Here is an 18,897-nt window from a genome sequence, read left to right as displayed (position 1 = left end):
TTATACTATTAGGTCATCATTTCATTAAAAAAATACATTAAAAAAATAAATTCGGAATAAAATTAAAAAAATGATAAAAATAAGTTGTATTGAAAACTTTTATTTTTTATGGTAAAAAAATCATTTATAATTGTTATTTAGGAAAAAAGAAAAATTATGGAATTGGTTGAATTTGAAGAATTACTCTTCAATATTCATAGGAATAAAATAAAAAGAGCCCAACTAGGTTCAGGCTCATTGGCTGTAGAAAAAGAAAAAAAAAACTCCAAAATAGAAGAATATAGAATATTAAAAAAAAAGATAAGATAAAAAAAAACAAGTCTCCAGAGATGAGTTCTAAATATGCTTGATATTTCTCCATTAAACATTCAAAAAGTCTATTTGGTCAAATAAAGAATCATAGAGGTAGTGATATAAATTAAAAATACGGATATACAATAATGATAAAAATAAAAAAATACGAAAACGCATGTTAATATTTAAAAAATACAAATACACATAGGTTAACAATGAATTAAAATATTACCATATGAATTTATAGTTCATTTTAATAAATAGAAATACACATATGATAATGATAAACTAAAAAAATACAGATATACAATTTGATATCTAAAAAATATAAAAGCACATAAAATTTTGATGAATTATACATATATGATAATGATAAAAATAAAAAGAGTCATACAAGCAGAAAATCTCAAATATCCTCGATCACGAGATATATAATTATCACTATGAATAAGAACGAGAATGCCAACCGTAGTAGTTAATATTTACATAATAAAAGTAAGTGAGTCAATCAAGTAGTCAAACTCTAAAGAAATATCATTATTTATGGTTAAAGACCATACATATTGAAAAATTGAACTTGATGAATAGACAAATCCACAGAAATAATGTGAATACATAATAATAATAACATTAATAACAAAAATAAAAAATGAGAATACACAATAATGGTAGAAATAAAATATTGAATACATAATAATAATAATAAAATATAGATATACATTAAAAAAAAATAAAAAATGTAAATACATGTGCTTAACAAAAAATAAATAAATACGAATACACAGACGCGTGACTGTTCCCATTAATTCTCAACAATGTAAATATAAAATTCTAGAATTTGGAATGTATTTTCGAACCCAAAAAATACATTCAGAACTTTAAAATTGAGAATACAAAATTGTATTCCGAACTTTAGAGTTCAAAAAGTTTTTTATTTCCTTTTACTTTTTTTATTTCCTCTTACTCGTTCCTTTGTTCATTTTTTCTCCTCTTACTTGTTCCTTTGTTCATTTTTTCTTTCGTGACCACACATCGTTGATGGCTTCGACCACCATCTCTCCCTCTGAAGCTCGTCACGACTTGTATGTTAGTCACGACATCCATTGAAGAAATGAATTTTAGAATCGAGAAGAAAGGAAAGAGGGGTGTTAATGGAAAAAAAATAAGAAATGGACAAAACTATCATTTCACGTTTCTATAGAGTGCATGAAGAAAGCATGGAGGTGCCGGAAGAAATCCCTTATTTTTATTCTAAAGAGAAGGAGGCTGAGTTCACGTATTCCCACAAAAATGAGAAGTTATTGACTTCAATACCTATTCCCACTACATTCTTTTATCTTTCTTTTATCATTTTTAAATGAAATTAATTTCAACCTTTTTAATAAAATTATTAAATACTACAAAACATGTTTTCGAGAATATCATTCCTAAAATGTAATATTCCACGAAATATTATTCCTGAGAATACAAAATCATACTGTCAAACAAATCCCCCTAATAAATTTAAAAATCCTTGCAAGCAAAAGACTCTTGAGTAAAATTTATAGTCGAGTCTTGTGAAAGAATTGCACTTCCAAAATTGTGGCATGAAAATATAGTTGCAGGTCAATTAGAATTCATATCTTAAAGAAGCCTAGCAAACAATGATAAATTTTTTACTAATAAGATGTATATACAACAGCATCTTGCCATTATAACGTGTTGAAAAACCATTGGCAAACCCTATCTTCACAATGGTAGCCAATGTAATAAAGTGGGGGTATCTGCTATATATCTACGTAATCTCAATGTACAAGCTGTACAGTAGTTATACGAGTTTTCCTCATAAGGGTAATGTATAGTTCTTCACTTTCACACGCATCACAGAGCCTTTTGATCAAGCCTCTCATTCCAATTTAGGCACCGAATCAAGCTATGGAACCAATCACCCGTTTGGTCAAACTTGTTAACAGTTGGAAGGGGATGTTGACTCATAGATATTCTGACAGAATCACCTCTCGAGAGTTGCTGCCTTCTCTTCCCATCAAATGAAACCCAAGCATTACTTCTTGCATCTTCCGGAATCTGTTATGAATGAACCCTATTTCAGTATGCAACTCAAATCCTTTTACTTAACCTTAAATTATTAAACACAAATGAACGCGTAAGTCTATTCATCATGTATCCTGTTCTTTTTAACACAAGCCGGTGATGCAACAAAGCTTAGCTCAAAAAGGGAAAACATTTGACATTGGAGACGCATCATAAGCCATGAAATAACAATATCCAATATGATTATGTTAGGAGGGAGAGGAAGATTAACTTCACCTTTAATTCTAATTGTGCAGAATCTGGAAGTATAACTGGCCTAAAGGAGAGTGAATGTGGACAGATTGGAGTGAATAGTATGCAAGGAACATTTGGATGGACCTGCAAGTATTCTTCTAAGATTAGATTAAAACATCAAGGAAAACAATTATGACAGTATAACTATAGCAAGTCCATATATTGTACTGACACGGGGACACCATGCCATTAGAAGATGTACATATGCCACATTTGAGAAGTTCTATGACAAAAGCATACAAGATGACTTCTATGTTTCTGATAGTGGGCCTCCCACTATACAAACTCATCACAGGAACCCACATGGCTTAAAGACTAAATTTGACATACCATGAGTTGTCTCTGCTAAGAATATCTTCCGTTAGATTAATTAACAGGGATCACACCAGTACTGTTTTCTTGTAATTTTGGTCCTTTTAAGACCAACACCATGAATGAAAAAGGCAGAGAAGAAAGTTATTAGGATTGTTTTAGTTTTATTCTTTACTTTTCCCTTCCTTTGTTGAGTTTTTTGTACCGTGCTTTCATTGGCCTACCTCCACGCCTCCCAAACCAAACAAAGACATGGAAGAGACCCTCCAGATTATCCTGGACAAATTAGTCAATCTGCAAACGTTATTCACTGCTGATCCTTGCAACAGGGTTCTCCTTTATGCAATAGGGTCATCGGGTTTTACATCAGAAGTGATCCTTAACTGTTTTATTTCCAGCTTCGTTCTCGAGATATGCAGGGAAATTGCAATACCACAACCAACATCTATCTCTCAAGCACTTGGCCTCGCTAAGTTAGTGGAGTTCAAAATCCAAGACTCTAAACCCAAATCCTCACGCCATTTTCCATCCCTCCTACAACCGTGACAAAACCTCCTACCACCAGCCCGTCCCAACCAATTCCAATCCACAACTTGTCCCATTTCTCCCATACTTAAAAACAAAACTTACCACAACCCAACTCCAACAATGTAGGGCAGCTTTCCTTTGTTACATAGTGATGAAAAAGAATTCTACCCTGGTCATAAGTGTACATACCGTTGTTTCCTCCTCTTGTTGGGAGATGAGTCCATTCCACAACTGAACACAACCTCCACCCAACAACCTTATCACCACTGAACCAGATGACCCTCTACATGTCCATTTATCCTTCCAAGCTATCATTGGCACACCCTCTTGCAACACCTTTCAGATTTCAAGGTCAAATTACACATCTACACGTAACCATTTTGGTAGACACGGGTAACTCCCGCAATATGCTAATACCCAAGTCGACATCCCATCCCACTTACACCTATGCGCAATCCACACCACCCCATTCTCTGTTATGGTTGGCAATGGAGAGTGCATTCAATGGTCATCTTGCTACCCCCAAGTCACCCTCTCCATCCAATCTCACTCATTTACCATACCATTTTACCTTATCCCCATTGAAGGGGATGTTGTTGTTTTAGGCATGGATTGGTACGATCCTTAGGCCCAATGACAACTGATTTTCTACCTCTATGCTCTCCATCTATAACAACTCTCCTATTACTCTTTTTGAGTCTTCCTCCACCACTCCAGTTGAAAGAAATAGATGAAATATATTTATGAGATATTTTACAAATGTGATTACAGTCTCTAATTATAGATTGTTTTACAACCTAATTAAGGAAAAAAATAATAGGTAATGAAAGCCAGAAATAATGGGTGTTTTAAAGCTGTACAAATCAAATCACTAACAAATTTGTCCTAATAAATATAGAATGAAATCTGCACTTAATTATAACATAATTCTTCTGATTATGCAACACTCCCCCTCAAGTTGGTGAATGTATATCTATCATTCCCAACTTGCAAGTAAGATCTTCAAATTGTTTTGTGGGAAGTCCCTTAGTAAACATATCCGCCAATTGGAGTCTTGAAAGTGGCTATAAGACCATGATCCAACTTCTCTTTAATAAAGTGTTGATCTATCTCTACGTGCTTTGTTCGATCATGTTGAACCGGATTGTGTGCAATACTAATAGTGGACTTATTATCACACGCCAAGCCCATAGGAGCTTCATATTTTATTTTTAGGTCATCAAGTATGATCTTCATCCATAAGAGTTCACACACCCCTTGAGCCATGGCTCTAAATTCTGCCTGTGCACTTGATCTTGCAACTACATTTTGCTTCTTGCTCCTCCATGTCACCAGATTTCCACCCAAGAACATGCAGTAGCCTGTGGTGGATCCCCTATCAACAATCGATCCTACATAGTTAGCATCAGTATATACTTTCATGGATAAGTTTTCCCCCTTTTTGAATAACAATCCTTTTCCTGGAGAGGCTTTTAAGTATTGAAGAATTCTATCTACTGCCTGCGAGTGTCTTTCCCTTGGATCATGCATAAATTGGCTAACCACACTAATTGCATAGGCTATGTCTGGCCTAGTGTGTGATAGATAAATGAGTTTTCCCACAAGTCTTTGATATTGTGTCTTCTCTACTTTTGGGTTTTCCTCATCATTCCCAATCCTATGATTTTTCTCTATTGGCACTCCAGTGGTCTTACAACCCAACTTACCAGTCTTTTTGAGAAGATCAAGGATGTATTTCCTTTGAGAAATAAAGATGTCCGAGTAAGCAACCTCTATCCCAAGGAAGTACTTCAGCTTCCTAAGATCCTTCATCTCAAATTGAGCGGCTAGTCTCTGTTTCAAATTTTGTTTTTCAATCTCATCATCACCTGTAATAATCATATCATCTACATAAACCAAAAGTAGAGTGAGTTTACCATTCTAAGAATGTTTTATAAACAGAGTATGGTCACCTTGGCTTTGTCGATACCCTAAAGATACCATAGCTTGAGTAAACCTTCCAAACCATGCACGAGGTGATTATTTAAGACCATACATGGCCTTCTTAAGTCTGCACACCTTATTTTCTTCATTAACATTACCATAACCAGGTGGAATCTCCTTGTATACTTCTTCCTCCAAGCTTCCATGCAAGAAGGCAACTCCAATACTTACTTCATTCTACCAATCTTTCAGTTCATACACACTGACATTATTGCCTTTCTCCACTTGCTTACTTATCACCTCCTTGAAAATGAAAAAGTTTTCCCTTAGCCCCTTCCCACTCTTGACCTCGTTATGAATACCCTTATTAAGGAATTTCAACATGTTTTTTCCACACCTTGAGGCCTACACCAAATTTTCCCCACAACCACCCATATTCCCCTGTTACCTAATATGCTCTAGTCAACATTAAGCCCTACCACTATCCATAAGCCCATAAACAAACAATGACATCCCTGGTCACCAATACATTAAAAGAGAGTATTATCCAACCAACCACAAGCCTCTTTTCCTCTCCAATGATACCAAAAAAAAGATGGCTCTAGGCGTTTTTGTGTTGATTATAAGACTCTCAATGCTATAATAGTTAAGGGCCACTTTCCTATTCCCACAATAGAAGAATTGTTTGATGAATTCATTCTTGCTAAGTTGTTTACTAAACTAGACCTTCGTTCTAGTTATCATCTATTAGAGATCTTGCACCAACTGGAGATTTAATGAAGTTATAGTGTATAAGTGGGGGCAAACCTCAAGTTACAAGCTAGTTTTGTGAAGTTAATCTTAAAGTCCACTTACTAAGATGACATAAAAACTTCTCTTAACAAGATTTGTTAGGCCTATCATGTCACCTTCTATTGGGCCGTTATCAAACCACTCACAAATATCTAGTCTCATGCTTTAGATGTCTAGTCCTAGACGTGTGGGGGCAGGGGGTTGAAGATCCCTCATTGTCTCAAGATATGACAAAATTATAGTATATAAGCGGGTGAAAACTTTACCTTACAAGCTGATTTTATGAGGTTGAGTTAGATTTAAAATCTACTTTCTAAGATCATCAAATCAAAACATTTAGGAAGATTACCACAAAACAAACTTTAACACTTTTGATGGATACTGAAGTTTTAGCTATGCCTTTAGACTTATCTAATGCTCAGTCTACTTTCCAAGCAGCTATGAATGACATACTAAGAGCACACCTATGCAAGTTTGTCTTAATGGTTTTTGATGATATTATTGCTAATATTACAATTATTACAAGAGCACAAACTTCCAAGCAGCTATGAATGACGTACAGAGAGCACACCTATGCAAGTTCGTCTTAATGGTTTATGATGATATTGTTGCTACAAGAGCACAAATTTTATGTTAAACAGTCAAAATGCGAGTTTGGTGTCTCCTCGATGACATTTGGGCCATGTTATAGTCCAACGAACCATTGGCCCTGACCCGACAAATTCAAGGAATCAAAGATTGGCCACAACCCAATTCTTTGACTAGGGTTTTTGGGCCTTATAGGGTTTTATTGAAAGTTTATTCATGGTTACGCCACTCTCACCTCTCCCCTTGCAGATTTACTAAAATTACAAAAGTTTATATGGCTAGACATAGCAAATAAAACTTTTACAACAACAATGAAAACTATTCTTATTGTTGCTTCTATCCTCATGCTCCCAGATTTTTCTTTAGCATCTTTTGTTGAAACTGATGCTTCTCCTATTGCTATAAGCGTGGTTCTATCATAGAAGGGAGACCCAATTGCTTTCTTTAGCAAGAAATCATGTCCTTGCATGCAGGCTCCCTCGGTATACGTCCATGAGATGTTTGCTATTACAAAATTCACTTAAGAAATGATATCAATATTTGATAGGGGTTCATTTCCAAATTATAATTGACCAACAATGTCTTAAAAATCTACTTTCTAGTGCTTTCCATACCCCCAGAACAACGATGGGCAACTAAGGTCCTTGATTTCTACTTTGACATCTATTGTAGACCAAGATGTCTAATAGAGATATGGATTCCCTCTCATGACCACCGACACCTTAACCTACATTGATGTTCATCTCCTCCCTCATACAATTATCAACAACCTTAAGGACTTTTACAAAACAATAGAAGGAAAATAAATGATAAATCAACTAACCTCACCGCCAAATTCGTCATATTCCTTTCGCAAAAGTCTCATTTATCATCAACAAGGGATTTTCCTCCCCTGACTTCCACACATACACAACCATGTTTTAGAAAAATATCATTTAGCAACCACCATTGACCACTTTGGCATCAAAGCCACCATGCCAAACTCATTATGTCATTCCACTAGCCTGGCATGTAAAGACTACAAAGTCTTAATCCAAAAGAGCCTCACATGAAAATAGAATAAACAAATTAAGAAAAAAATTGGATTACTACACTCCTTTGTCCCATAAGAAGTTCGGATGACTTAACATTTCATTCCAATACTCATTTACATTCTTCTTTTGACCATACGGTTGTATAGGTGGTCTATAATCTTCTTTTCAAATTTACTCATTCCATAGCCTTACCGGCCTTCTTCACAATCCACAACTTGTTTTTCCATTGAGATTGGCAACTTACATGGACTTCTAAAGACCACCGTCTTCAACAAAAATCCCCTTTTTCCTCAATCAGTTTTGGAAGGAACTGTTTAAACTACTAGGCACAAAATTAAAATTCAATACAACATACCCCCTCCAAACTGATGGACAATCAATAGAAGCATAGAGATGTACCTTAAATGTTTTGTTGGCAACAATCCCCACATGCAGTACAAGTTCTTACACCTCATAAAATTTTGGCACAATTCATCCTTTCATTCCTTTATCAACACCTCCCCATTCCACACTCTCTTTGGCCACCATCCACCATCAATAGTAGATTATGTCACCAATATTTCTACCATTTTGTCCTTAAACACAATGCTTCAAGAACATGCACAAATACTCCAACAGCTCAAGGGAACCCTTGAATGCACATGTCAATGCATGGTCGTCACCACCAACAAGATTCATCGTCATCACTAGTTTCACCCTGTAGACATGGTTCTCCTTTGCATCCACCCCCACCGACAAAGTTCCCTTTGCCACCACCATCAATACAACAAGCTCTTGCACGTGTTCTATGACCCCTTTTTAGTGCTTTGCCACATAGGAGATGTAGTGTATAAACTAGATCTACCCCCTCAGACCTATACATCCAGTTTTTCATATCTCCCTCCTTTGTCCCTAAAATGGACCATTGCCACCAACCATCATCCAACAACCACTGGCCACCTTTCTTAACCCACCAGACCAATCCACTAACCCCCACCCTCTTACCAAACATAGACCCAAATTTGCTCTCCCTAAACAATCCTCTCAGTTACAGTTAAAACATTTTTCGCGTTTTTTTTACCTTCTCGCTTTCCTGTAGAATCTGAAAAGCAAGCTCAAACACACTTCTTCTAAAACCATACAATGGTTGTACCATTTTCTCAACCCAATACTACTCCCAAAAACATTAACACCTTACCCTTATCTCCACTACATGCATTGTCCCTTCCCACCCATCAAACAACATTTAGATGCCACCTACCATCCTTCACCAATCACCTCAAGCCCATCACCTTGACATGATACTTAATAAACCAACTAGTTTCAACTCTCCAAGCACAATGACTCTTCCTTTCCCACACGTATCAACTACATTTTCCACACCAAGCAATCCAACCACTTAAGCTCGACGCCCAACTTCATTTAACCCAAATCCTAGCATAAACCCATTAATCCCAAGGCCCAAATTCCGCTACCCCAAATTCCAGTGTAAACAGATCACCCTCGTACCATGAACACATCCCATTGTCCCAACCCAATAAAAAAGCCCCATCCGTATTACCTACCTCCCCAACACTAACAAAGCCCAAACCACACCAACATCCACATCACAAACAAAGTCCATTTGCAAAAAGGAGGATATTTATACAAATTCATCACAGGCCCATCAGAAAGATTAACAAACCCACATGGCTTAAAGACCACATTTGACCTACCATGAGCTGTTATGAGTTGTCTATGCTAAGTATTTTCTGTTAGAATAATTAACAGGTGTGAAACATGTACTCATTTTTTGTAAGTTTGGTCCTTTTAAGACTGACACCGTGAATGAAAAAGGCAGAGAAGAAAGTTATTGAGCTTCTTGTAGTTTTATTCTTTATTTTTTCTTGCCTTTGCTGATTTCTTCATATTAGTTTCTGTACTAATCCAAACTTTGCCAATAATTCTTCATCCATTGTCTTGAAGAGAAAGAAGTGTTTACTGCATGACATCAAAGGAGTGATTTATTCTTACCACATGTATTCAGTATTTTTAGTTTACATGTGCGATAACCTACAATTGAAGTGTAAATTAAAGTGTATTATCTTTAGGGGATAAGGTAAATGAAAGTACTAAGGTAAATGAAGTGCTGATGGCATCACATTGAACCTTATTTTTATGGAAGCAAGGAATAAAAGAAAAACACTGTTTATGTATTTATTTCACCAAATTTATTTTTAAAGAAAATAAAATACACATAACAATGTTTAGATATTGTATGCGGCGACTCATTCTGTCTACCTACCAACATTTGCAAAATAGGAAAAAGAGAAATTAAACTCAAACAATTTTACTACAGCCTTGTTACATTATAAAGAATATCATGCAGTTATCTTTGAAGTTAAATTGTAATTTTAGACCCCTTTAAACTCCAAATCCCTGATTTTGGTAACTTATTTTTTTTTCTGCACTTTACTCTCCACATTTTAAAAAATCTGCTATTTCCATCTAACCCTCAAATTTGCACATTTTGTTTTTGGTTCAATAGAACCTAGCTTAACATTTCACGTAATTAATTAAAATATAAAAAATAAAAACAATAAATGTACGTGAAATTGAAAATTAGACAAAATTTGTAGGTTTTGTAAAATCTGCAGACCAAGATCGCGAATAAGAAATTAAATGGGATGAAAATTGTAATTTAGCCTATCTTCTAAGTTTCCACCTATAATGCAATGATGTAAAAAATGGAACACACAAAGCAATATTCAAAGTCTAGCACTCGTGCAGAGAAAGCATCGCAGGGAGGCTTAGGTCAAAAGCAAGAATATCAAATCAACATATCCAATAATTCCATTTTGAGTTAAAGTGTAAAACTCTCACAAGCTTACCATGGAACCTCCAGCAGCAGTAGAATAGGCAGTACTTCCTGTTGGGGTGGCCACGATGACTCCATCACCTTGTACCTGAAATACATGACACTCATCATACAAAAGGTATGCCACTGCTTAATAAAAGTGTTGAGATGTGAAATTTCAAATATTTACTATTCTCATCATAGAATATGTTATAACTATAGAAATAAAGAATTGATCCTATATGATTATATAAATATTATTAGGAATCTTTTTATTTATTCATGTATCATATCTTTGTCACTAAAGGATATCAAATCTCCTCTATTTATTATGTTGATTTCTTCTCAATATACACAAAGCATCCGTGCTGCTGGTTTTAGCTAAATTTTTCCCTTTTTCCTAGAGTTTAAAAAAATATAAAAAAAATGAATAGATATTGAGAAGGCATATTATATATTAGACAGAATAAAACTCACTTTGGTTATTAGACGATCATGTTCATAGCATTCAATCTTTGAAAGGTATGGATTGGAGCCCCGATCAACAACAGCCTCATTGAGGATGTCAAATACTTTCCCTGGTATTGCTTTACCTTTACGGAAAATTTCACATCGGAGACGCATTCTGAGAGTAATATACACACCATCTCGTGTATTATTTCCATGAATGACTTGTCGTAAGTCTTGCTTGTAATCCTCAAACTGCAGACAGACAGAGCAGTACAGAAGTCAAAAAATGGAAATATAGGTACACACACACATATATATATATATGTATGTATATATATTATTTTGCAGTAAAATAAATTATAAATTTTGAAAGCTTACATAATGAGAAGTTAGAAAACCAAGGGAGCCTAGGTTAAATGACACAATAGGGGGAACCGCTTCTCTGAATAGATTTGATGCATGCAGTATAACGCCATCTCCACCCAAGCATGCCACAAAATCTACTTGTTCATGTAGATCACTGAATCAAGCACACTTTATATGTTAAACAAAAAGAATGAAAGCAACACTTCTTTAGGAACAGAAAAAACTGTCTGAAGCTATTCATATAAATTTACAAATGCCAGCACCTGGTATCTTGACTGTAGAAGGTCTGAACAAATCCAAAGCCAGGAATTCTAGCAAATACGTCATGCACATCAGGTTCCACAAGAACATTCATTTTCTCTTGGCGATTAAGAAAAGAAGCAACCTGCATATTATAAATAAAAACTGTTGAGAATGTATGAAGTGAAATTGACAGAAGTTCATAATAAATACTCTCAATTAACATTTGAATTAAAAACAGACAAAATGCTTTTATACTATTCAAAGCTCAAAACTACTCCAGTCTCATGTTCCCTAACATATTTTATTGCTAAATTCCTCCAAGTCTTTATTAGACAAGGAAGTAGAATTAATATTCTTTTTGGTCCATTCTTTATTATTGAAAAAATATCAGTATCCCATATTCTATATTTTACATCTAAAATGTTGTGAAAGCAACACTTTTAATTTACCGATATTCTTCATCTATCCAATTTCCGTATTTGAAAAATCCTTCAAAATTTAATGCAAGAAAGGGACAAACAAAATGTTATAGCTTTGGATTTTACAATTATTTTTAATCATTATCAAGGAATTCAAAATATTTTATGCTTGAATGATTAATAAACAATAAAAATCTGTCAATCATAAACAATCGGTTATTATAATGAGCACATATAAAAGAACTCAATCTTAAACGAGTCCAAATCTTAAATGAAATCTCATACAACACAAACTTTTAATGAAAACCAGTACAAAAAATCATAAAATCTGTTTCATAATTATAAAATTGCAAAATAATTTGAAAAGTATTTATGTAACGATATAAAATTATATATAAAATACTAAAACAATATAATCTACAATTATAAAACATTTTTCTATATTTTATTACGGGAACTATTAAATAGTCAAGCAAAGGAGGAATCTCAAGCTAGGCTTGTTTCTGTAGATATGTTTCATCGCTATCTTAAATCAATATTTACTACACGATGAGACCGACCAAGCCCAAACCTCTTGCTAAAAAGCTAAGCACAGCCACAATCCGACAACTATGGTTCTTTAGATTAATGGTCGAGATGAGCATATATTGTTTATAAAAGATACAATAGAACTTCAGACATAGAAGATAGAAAACAATGCCAATGATCGTCATGTTCAATGCTAAATCCTTTTGCAAAAATATTGTTTCTAAACACTCCAATATGAAGACCATTTCTTTGAACCACTTACATGCTTTTGGAGTCAAAGAAAATCCTTACCATTTTTGCTTCTTCCATTAGTTCATCCCCAAGTTTTTTTAACAATAATACATTCTTCGGCGTAGACTTCCACATAAGCATCTGCTGCTGGGTGCTAGGATGAGTGAAAGCCAAAGAAGATTCAGTCACTTTTTCTCTGGTACAAGAAAATCCATCTGTTCGAACCAGGAACATCTCAGCCTTCTTTCTTGATTGCACTCTTACAACTCCTGTTGAAGAAGCACACATATCTCCTTCAATGGATCCCAAGTCATCATCATTTAAGGCTAACCTATCTTTAACCATATGATCTTCAAGCCTTTGAGAGTTAGCTGTGACATCATCAAAATTATTCTTCACAATGTTGGAACCATTGCCATTAGTCATGTATTCATGTTTACTAAATCCATTTACTGTTGCCCTAACAGAACTAGAAGTACTCCCCTTCACTAACTTCCAATTGCCATCAACTGTAATCTGGGACTCTCTAGATGGATAGTCAACATGGGCTGATCGATTTGAACTTTCTGGACCTACTATTTTAGGTATGGGATTATCACTACTGCTGACACCCACACCTCCCTGTAGTCTTGTGATATTCATGTTCCCTGGTTGCAGAGAGCATTCCAACCTTCTACTCTTATAATTGACATAAGAGGGTGGTGAGATCTTTCGGCTTCCCAAAAATTTTGACATCTCTCTTTTGGAAAAGATATCACAAGGAGGAAATTGAGATTTTAAAGGGTTAATTTTGCTGAAGTCACTTGGAAAAGATCCTTCCGCATTAGCAGAAGTGGCTTCTGATAATTTCCTGTTATCAGTCGAAACTTCACTCAAGACTGTAGTACCTTGTGCTTTACCGTTATACTTCTTTTGAGAGGTACTTCTGTCAAATGTTCCAACAGAACTATGTGCTGAGTTCAAATTCTCAGGCAATGAATTGAAATCCTTTTCCAGGGAGGTTCTCTCTGCAGTCACTGAAGAATCCTGAAGTTTAGCAGATTCATTTGTATAACGTGATAACATGTCATAGGGTGTAACTGGTGGATTAGAAACAATCTGCGATGAAGAACGAGACATGTACTGCCTCCATCGGGAGACCATAGCAGATGTTCTTAAAACTCCTTCCTTGCTGTGAAGATAGATAGGCCTTTTGCTGCAATTTGAAACATAAGATGCAAACCTCACAACCTGTTCCATTGTAGGTGCAGTCCTAGCTTCCACTGGGATTTTTACCAATTCAATTCTTCCAGATGAAATAGCATCATCTAAAGCCGCTTGATAGAAATTATCTTTTACAGTCTCTGCTCTGAGATCTATAATGGTTTTATATCCTTTATCCAGTAACCACTTCAGGCCTTCTTCTGTTACCTGACCACCAGTCCAAAAGACTGCTTCTGTCTCTTTGGTATCCATGTCCTCTTTAGAAGCAGATAAACATACAGGATTCCAATTTGAAAATAGTGAGTGACAAGGAAAACCCTCTCCACGAGGAAAACCAGAATCATAGCAGACATTCTTCAGTCTTTGAAGTGTCCTCCATACATTTAAGCTTCGATCATCATCAAGTATTAAAAAGTTCTCGAGAGCTACATGCAAGCTTTCAGAACACCTTTTCATCTCACTCCTAAAAAGGGCAAGTGGGGGGAGCTTATCCTCTGTTGTGCTAACATCTGCAGCACGAAAGGAATTCATAATTGAGGATCTTCCAGAAAGAATATCCTCCCTTCCTTTGTTCACAAGGGATACCATGCATCCAAGGACAGAAACTATTTTATCTTCTAGTTGAGGTTTCTCATCTGATGGAACCTCATATGAAACACTACACTCACCAGTCAATGGGTTACATAATGCATCCATTAATGCAGAATAAAGCCTTTCTGAATTCCTAAAGATCCTACAAAACGCCTCGACTTCAGCAATATCACCTGGAACTGGACCCATCCAAGATAGCCGTGGTGTATCATTGGATTGGAAGGAATTTAAATTCTATAAAGAAAAGAATCAAAAACAAATTTGAAAGATGGATGTCAGTCCATGACATGAATAAAAGGACTTAAATCATTAATGCACGTAAGCTGAAATATTAAACAAAAGAAAAACAAAGAAGAACAAGATGACAGACACTAACAACAATATGCTAAAGCACACATTCAAAATTAAAAAAAAAATGGACCTCAATAGTAAATTGAAGAGTTCGTTTTAGATTTTGGGTAAGGCAGTGTACAATGACCCTCCTATACGTGTACAAAGCGAGGAGTTTTTTCACATTGGGGTACATAATTTAGTTTTAGATTTTGGGTACAAAATCAATTCTGCAAGTAGTGTTGATTTTCAGAGAAGTAAAAATTTTAATTTTCAGTTGAGAAGAATTGATTTTATGTATGAAACCTACAAAAACACTTATATTTTACACTTCTAAAGCTATAGTACTTTACTATCGGAACAGAATAAATTCTTGTACATCGTATTTGGTTAGAGGGAAACGGAAGGGAGAGAAAGGGAGGAGGAATTTTATAACTTTCTTGTTTGATTCAATTTTCAGCAAGGGGGGAGGGGAGCAAAATCTACTGGACAATTTACAAGAGAGATGATTTAAAACATTTGCAGTGTATTAACATAAACAGGATATCTAATCAAAATCTCTCTCTTCCTTCCATTTCCTCTCCCTCCCCTAAACTCACTTTTAAAAGAATCATTTCGAAAAGCAAATCGATTCTTTCAAAACCAATTCCTTAACAAATTTCAAAATTAAAAATTCCATTAAAATTAACACAAACACACTCTTTACTGCATGTGAACCAACATCAAAGTAAAAATGGGCTCCATATCTAAGCTACTTATACACACGAACACTGATTTAAAGAACTAAACTCAGATGCAGTTCCCTAACTGTTTCAAGTAATGTTCTCTCATCAAAATTGAAGTTCTTGAAAACAACACCAAAAAATTCCATTTCCCATAACATACATTTCAAAACAGGGTAATACAATCCAGATCGATTTCTCGGCTAATATAACACTGTCACATCAAACACAATATTTTACAATAAAATGTGAGCCACCGAGCTTCTTAATCCACATAAAAAATAAATTGTCTGACAAAATATTGTTTCTACCAAGCACAACTAATAAAAAATTAAAAACTATATTAAATTAATTTCAAAAGAACCTTTCCATTCTCACCATTATTTCAATTAATTTTTTATAACCATTATCAAATTTAAGTACTCGCGTCAAAATTGCTAATTGGAGTAAATCAACTTAAAAAAAGCAAAAAAGAAAAGCTGAAACTAGTGTATCATAAGCTGAAAAAAGAAAAAAAAAAAGTTGCAAAAAGAGAAACAGATACGAACCGGAGAGTCTAGACCGAAACTGAAGGAGTTGTTGGAAAATTGGGCGCTGATGACCAAGTTGAAGTGTCTACGGCGCCTTCTTCCCTTCCTCTGAAACTCCAGGCCCAAGCCCAGGCCTAAGAACGACGGAGGAGGCTTAAAGAAACAGTGATACGAAGGTGACAGAGCAGTGGCTATGTCCGTCGAGAATGCCATGTCGATGCATGCTACCATCTGAGTTTGCCACGATCTTGCAAACCAAGAATATTATATATATTTTTATAATAATTAAAGTATAAATAAAAATGTTGCTTATTTTTATTATTATTATTTTTGTATAGATATTTGCATCTGGGAAAAGAGATAATGAGAAAGAAAATGAAAAAATTGTGGCTGGAAAATGGCGGAAGATAAAAATAATATGTACGGTCTACGGTCTACGGACATTTGCTGTTTTGTGTTAGAATCTTGATGTTTATTATATGGGTTTTACGTATTTTTCTTTATTTTTTTTCTCATTATTATCCATTTTGCTTTCTCAGATTTCATTGGCCCAGGTCATTGGGCAAATCTACTTTATCTCACTCTTGTTCTATTATATATATAAAGAAATTGTAGAACTAACTCTATTTTCTTTACTTTGGATTGATTTTTTTATAGTTTAATTATTTGATTTTAATTTGTACATTTAAAAGATAAATAAGTTTAGCTTTGTAGTTTTAATGGTTTACATTTAGCCCACACGTTTACAAACAATTTAGAATATGTTTGACTAAATTCTTTATGATAATTTATGAGACAAAAAATAAAAAAATTTATAAATTAAAATTAATTTATATAATTAATATGTAAAAACAATTCTATGTATTTTTAAAAAAAATTATTTTTGACTTGTATATAAACTAATTTTAATTTATGGCAAGTTGGATTTATTTTTTTATATTTTCTCTCCTAAAAATCACTATAAAGAAATATTTTTCTCTCCTAAAAATCATTATAAAGAAATTTGTCTTTGCTCACTTATTTTTGCATTCTTTATGAAAGTTGTATTTCTTTTCTTAATTTAAGTTGTATAAATGCAGAAAAAACCTGCAGGATGTATCACATATACAATTTATAGTTTTTTTATTATCAAATTAATTGTTTATGTTTGTAGCCTTTCTTGATTATTTTAATCAATTCTTCTATGTTAACATATATACTCCTTACTAAATCATTAGACTCTTTACGTAGAAGATCAATGTATTAGGCATTAACTTAATTTTGATTGCATCTCATCATATATGTTTAGATAGGTTTAGTTTTGTATATAAAAATCATTAGATAAGTTATTTGTCTTTGGATAATCTAGTATCTCACATACATAAACTAGACACCACACTATAAGCAAGAATTTAAAATAATTACTTTAATGCTTAATTGTATTTATTATTGTCAAAACATCAATTTAATGACAATCTAATGCCTTTATAGTGTACTAGACCTTATATTTAAGTCATCATCAATGATCCAATGAGAAAGTAAAAACTAGACTATGTTTTAAGGGAATTTTGTATTCCTATCTTTTAGAGTCCAATTTATGAAATGTTATACAATCAATAATGCATTCAAGTTATTCAAGAAGACTAATAAGTTAAAAAAAAAAACATTTGGAACTTGGTGGAGCTACTAAAACGCAAGAAAGGAATTGAAGGAAGTTCCACAACAAGCTCTTTAAACAAGGTAATGTTATAAGGAAAAAGTTGTACTAGTGATTATAGGGTACTCAGATAAGAAATTCACAAACTACACAAAAGACTTATGCACATGTCACAAGACTTGAGAACATACACATCTTATTATCATCTACTACTCATAGTGATATGAAGTTTATCAAATAAACATTAAGAGTGTGTTCCTCAATGATGATAAAGGAAGAAGTTTATGTAGAAAAAAATCTTGGACTTGAGACTACAACATTTCCTTGTTTTTAAATTGAACAAAACTTTATATGGTTTAAAACAAGCTTCAAGGGCGTGCTATGAAAAGTTAAGATATTTTCTCTAAGAAAATGGTTTTAAAAGAGGGAAATTTGATATATTATGTTTTGCAAGGACTTCAAGTTTGACTTTCTTATTATACAAATTTATGTTGATGACATAATCTTTGGTGCTACTAATGAATCTCTTTAGGAGAAATTTCCTAAGGTCATACAGAAAAAGTTTAAGATGAGTATGATGAATGAACTAAAGTTCTTCTTGAGACTTCAAATCAAATAAATAATGAATGATGTCTACATTTACCAAACTAAGTATGTTAAGGAACTTCTCAAAAAGTTCAAGTTTGATGATGATAAAGAAAAGAAGACCTTTATATAATCACTACTTCCCTAAGACTAGACAATAAGTCAAGGAAACTGGACAACAAAATCTATCACCAAATGATTGGTTCACATCTTTACCTTACAACGTCTAATGTTGTTGTATGTTTGTGTGTTTTCTTTCAATCTAACAACAGAAATCCATTTAACAGTTGTTAAAAAAATTTCATTATCTCATTGGAATTTGTAACCTTGATCTTGCTTTAAGGGTAGAAATACTTTCAGGTTAAAAGGTTACTCAACAACTGAAGGATGATACTTCATAAGAGGTGTTGGGTATCTAATAAAGTAACTCATAGAAACATGTAAAGAGCATT

General features: G+C 34.0%; 1 protein-coding gene across 2 annotated transcripts; it reads right to left on the bottom strand.

Moving 5' to 3' along the window:
* Positions 1-1,917: 1,917 nt before the first annotated feature.
* Positions 1,918-16,540, bottom strand: LOC137813508 (NAD kinase 2, chloroplastic-like). 2 transcript variants are annotated; one of them, XR_011081438.1, is made up of 9 exons: positions 16,243-16,513; positions 12,909-14,876; positions 11,691-11,812; positions 11,440-11,581; positions 11,089-11,313; positions 10,646-10,720; positions 9,666-9,755; positions 2,602-2,703; positions 1,918-2,358 (listed from the first exon to the last, which is right to left on the bottom strand). XR_011081438.1 is itself a non-coding variant. In XM_068615819.1 (8 exons), exons 1-8 carry the CDS (start codon positions 16,453-16,455, stop codon positions 2,155-2,157), a joined length of 3,051 nt encoding a protein of 1,016 aa, XP_068471920.1. In that variant the 5' UTR covers positions 16,456-16,540; the 3' UTR covers positions 1,918-2,154. The 2 variants fall into 2 exon arrangements, 1 of the variants encoding a protein (XP_068471920.1); XM_068615819.1 differs by lacking the exon at positions 9,666-9,755 and having other exon boundaries at positions 16,243-16,540.
* Between the last annotated feature and the right edge of the window lie 2,357 nt (positions 16,541-18,897).

Source organism: Phaseolus vulgaris, chromosome 1 (genome assembly GCF_000499845.2).
Source record: "Phaseolus vulgaris cultivar G19833 chromosome 1, P. vulgaris v2.0, whole genome shotgun sequence".
In the NCBI taxonomy this organism is placed as follows: Eukaryota; Viridiplantae; Streptophyta; class Magnoliopsida; order Fabales; family Fabaceae; genus Phaseolus; species Phaseolus vulgaris.
This window is presented reverse-complemented; position numbering and strand designations above follow the sequence as displayed.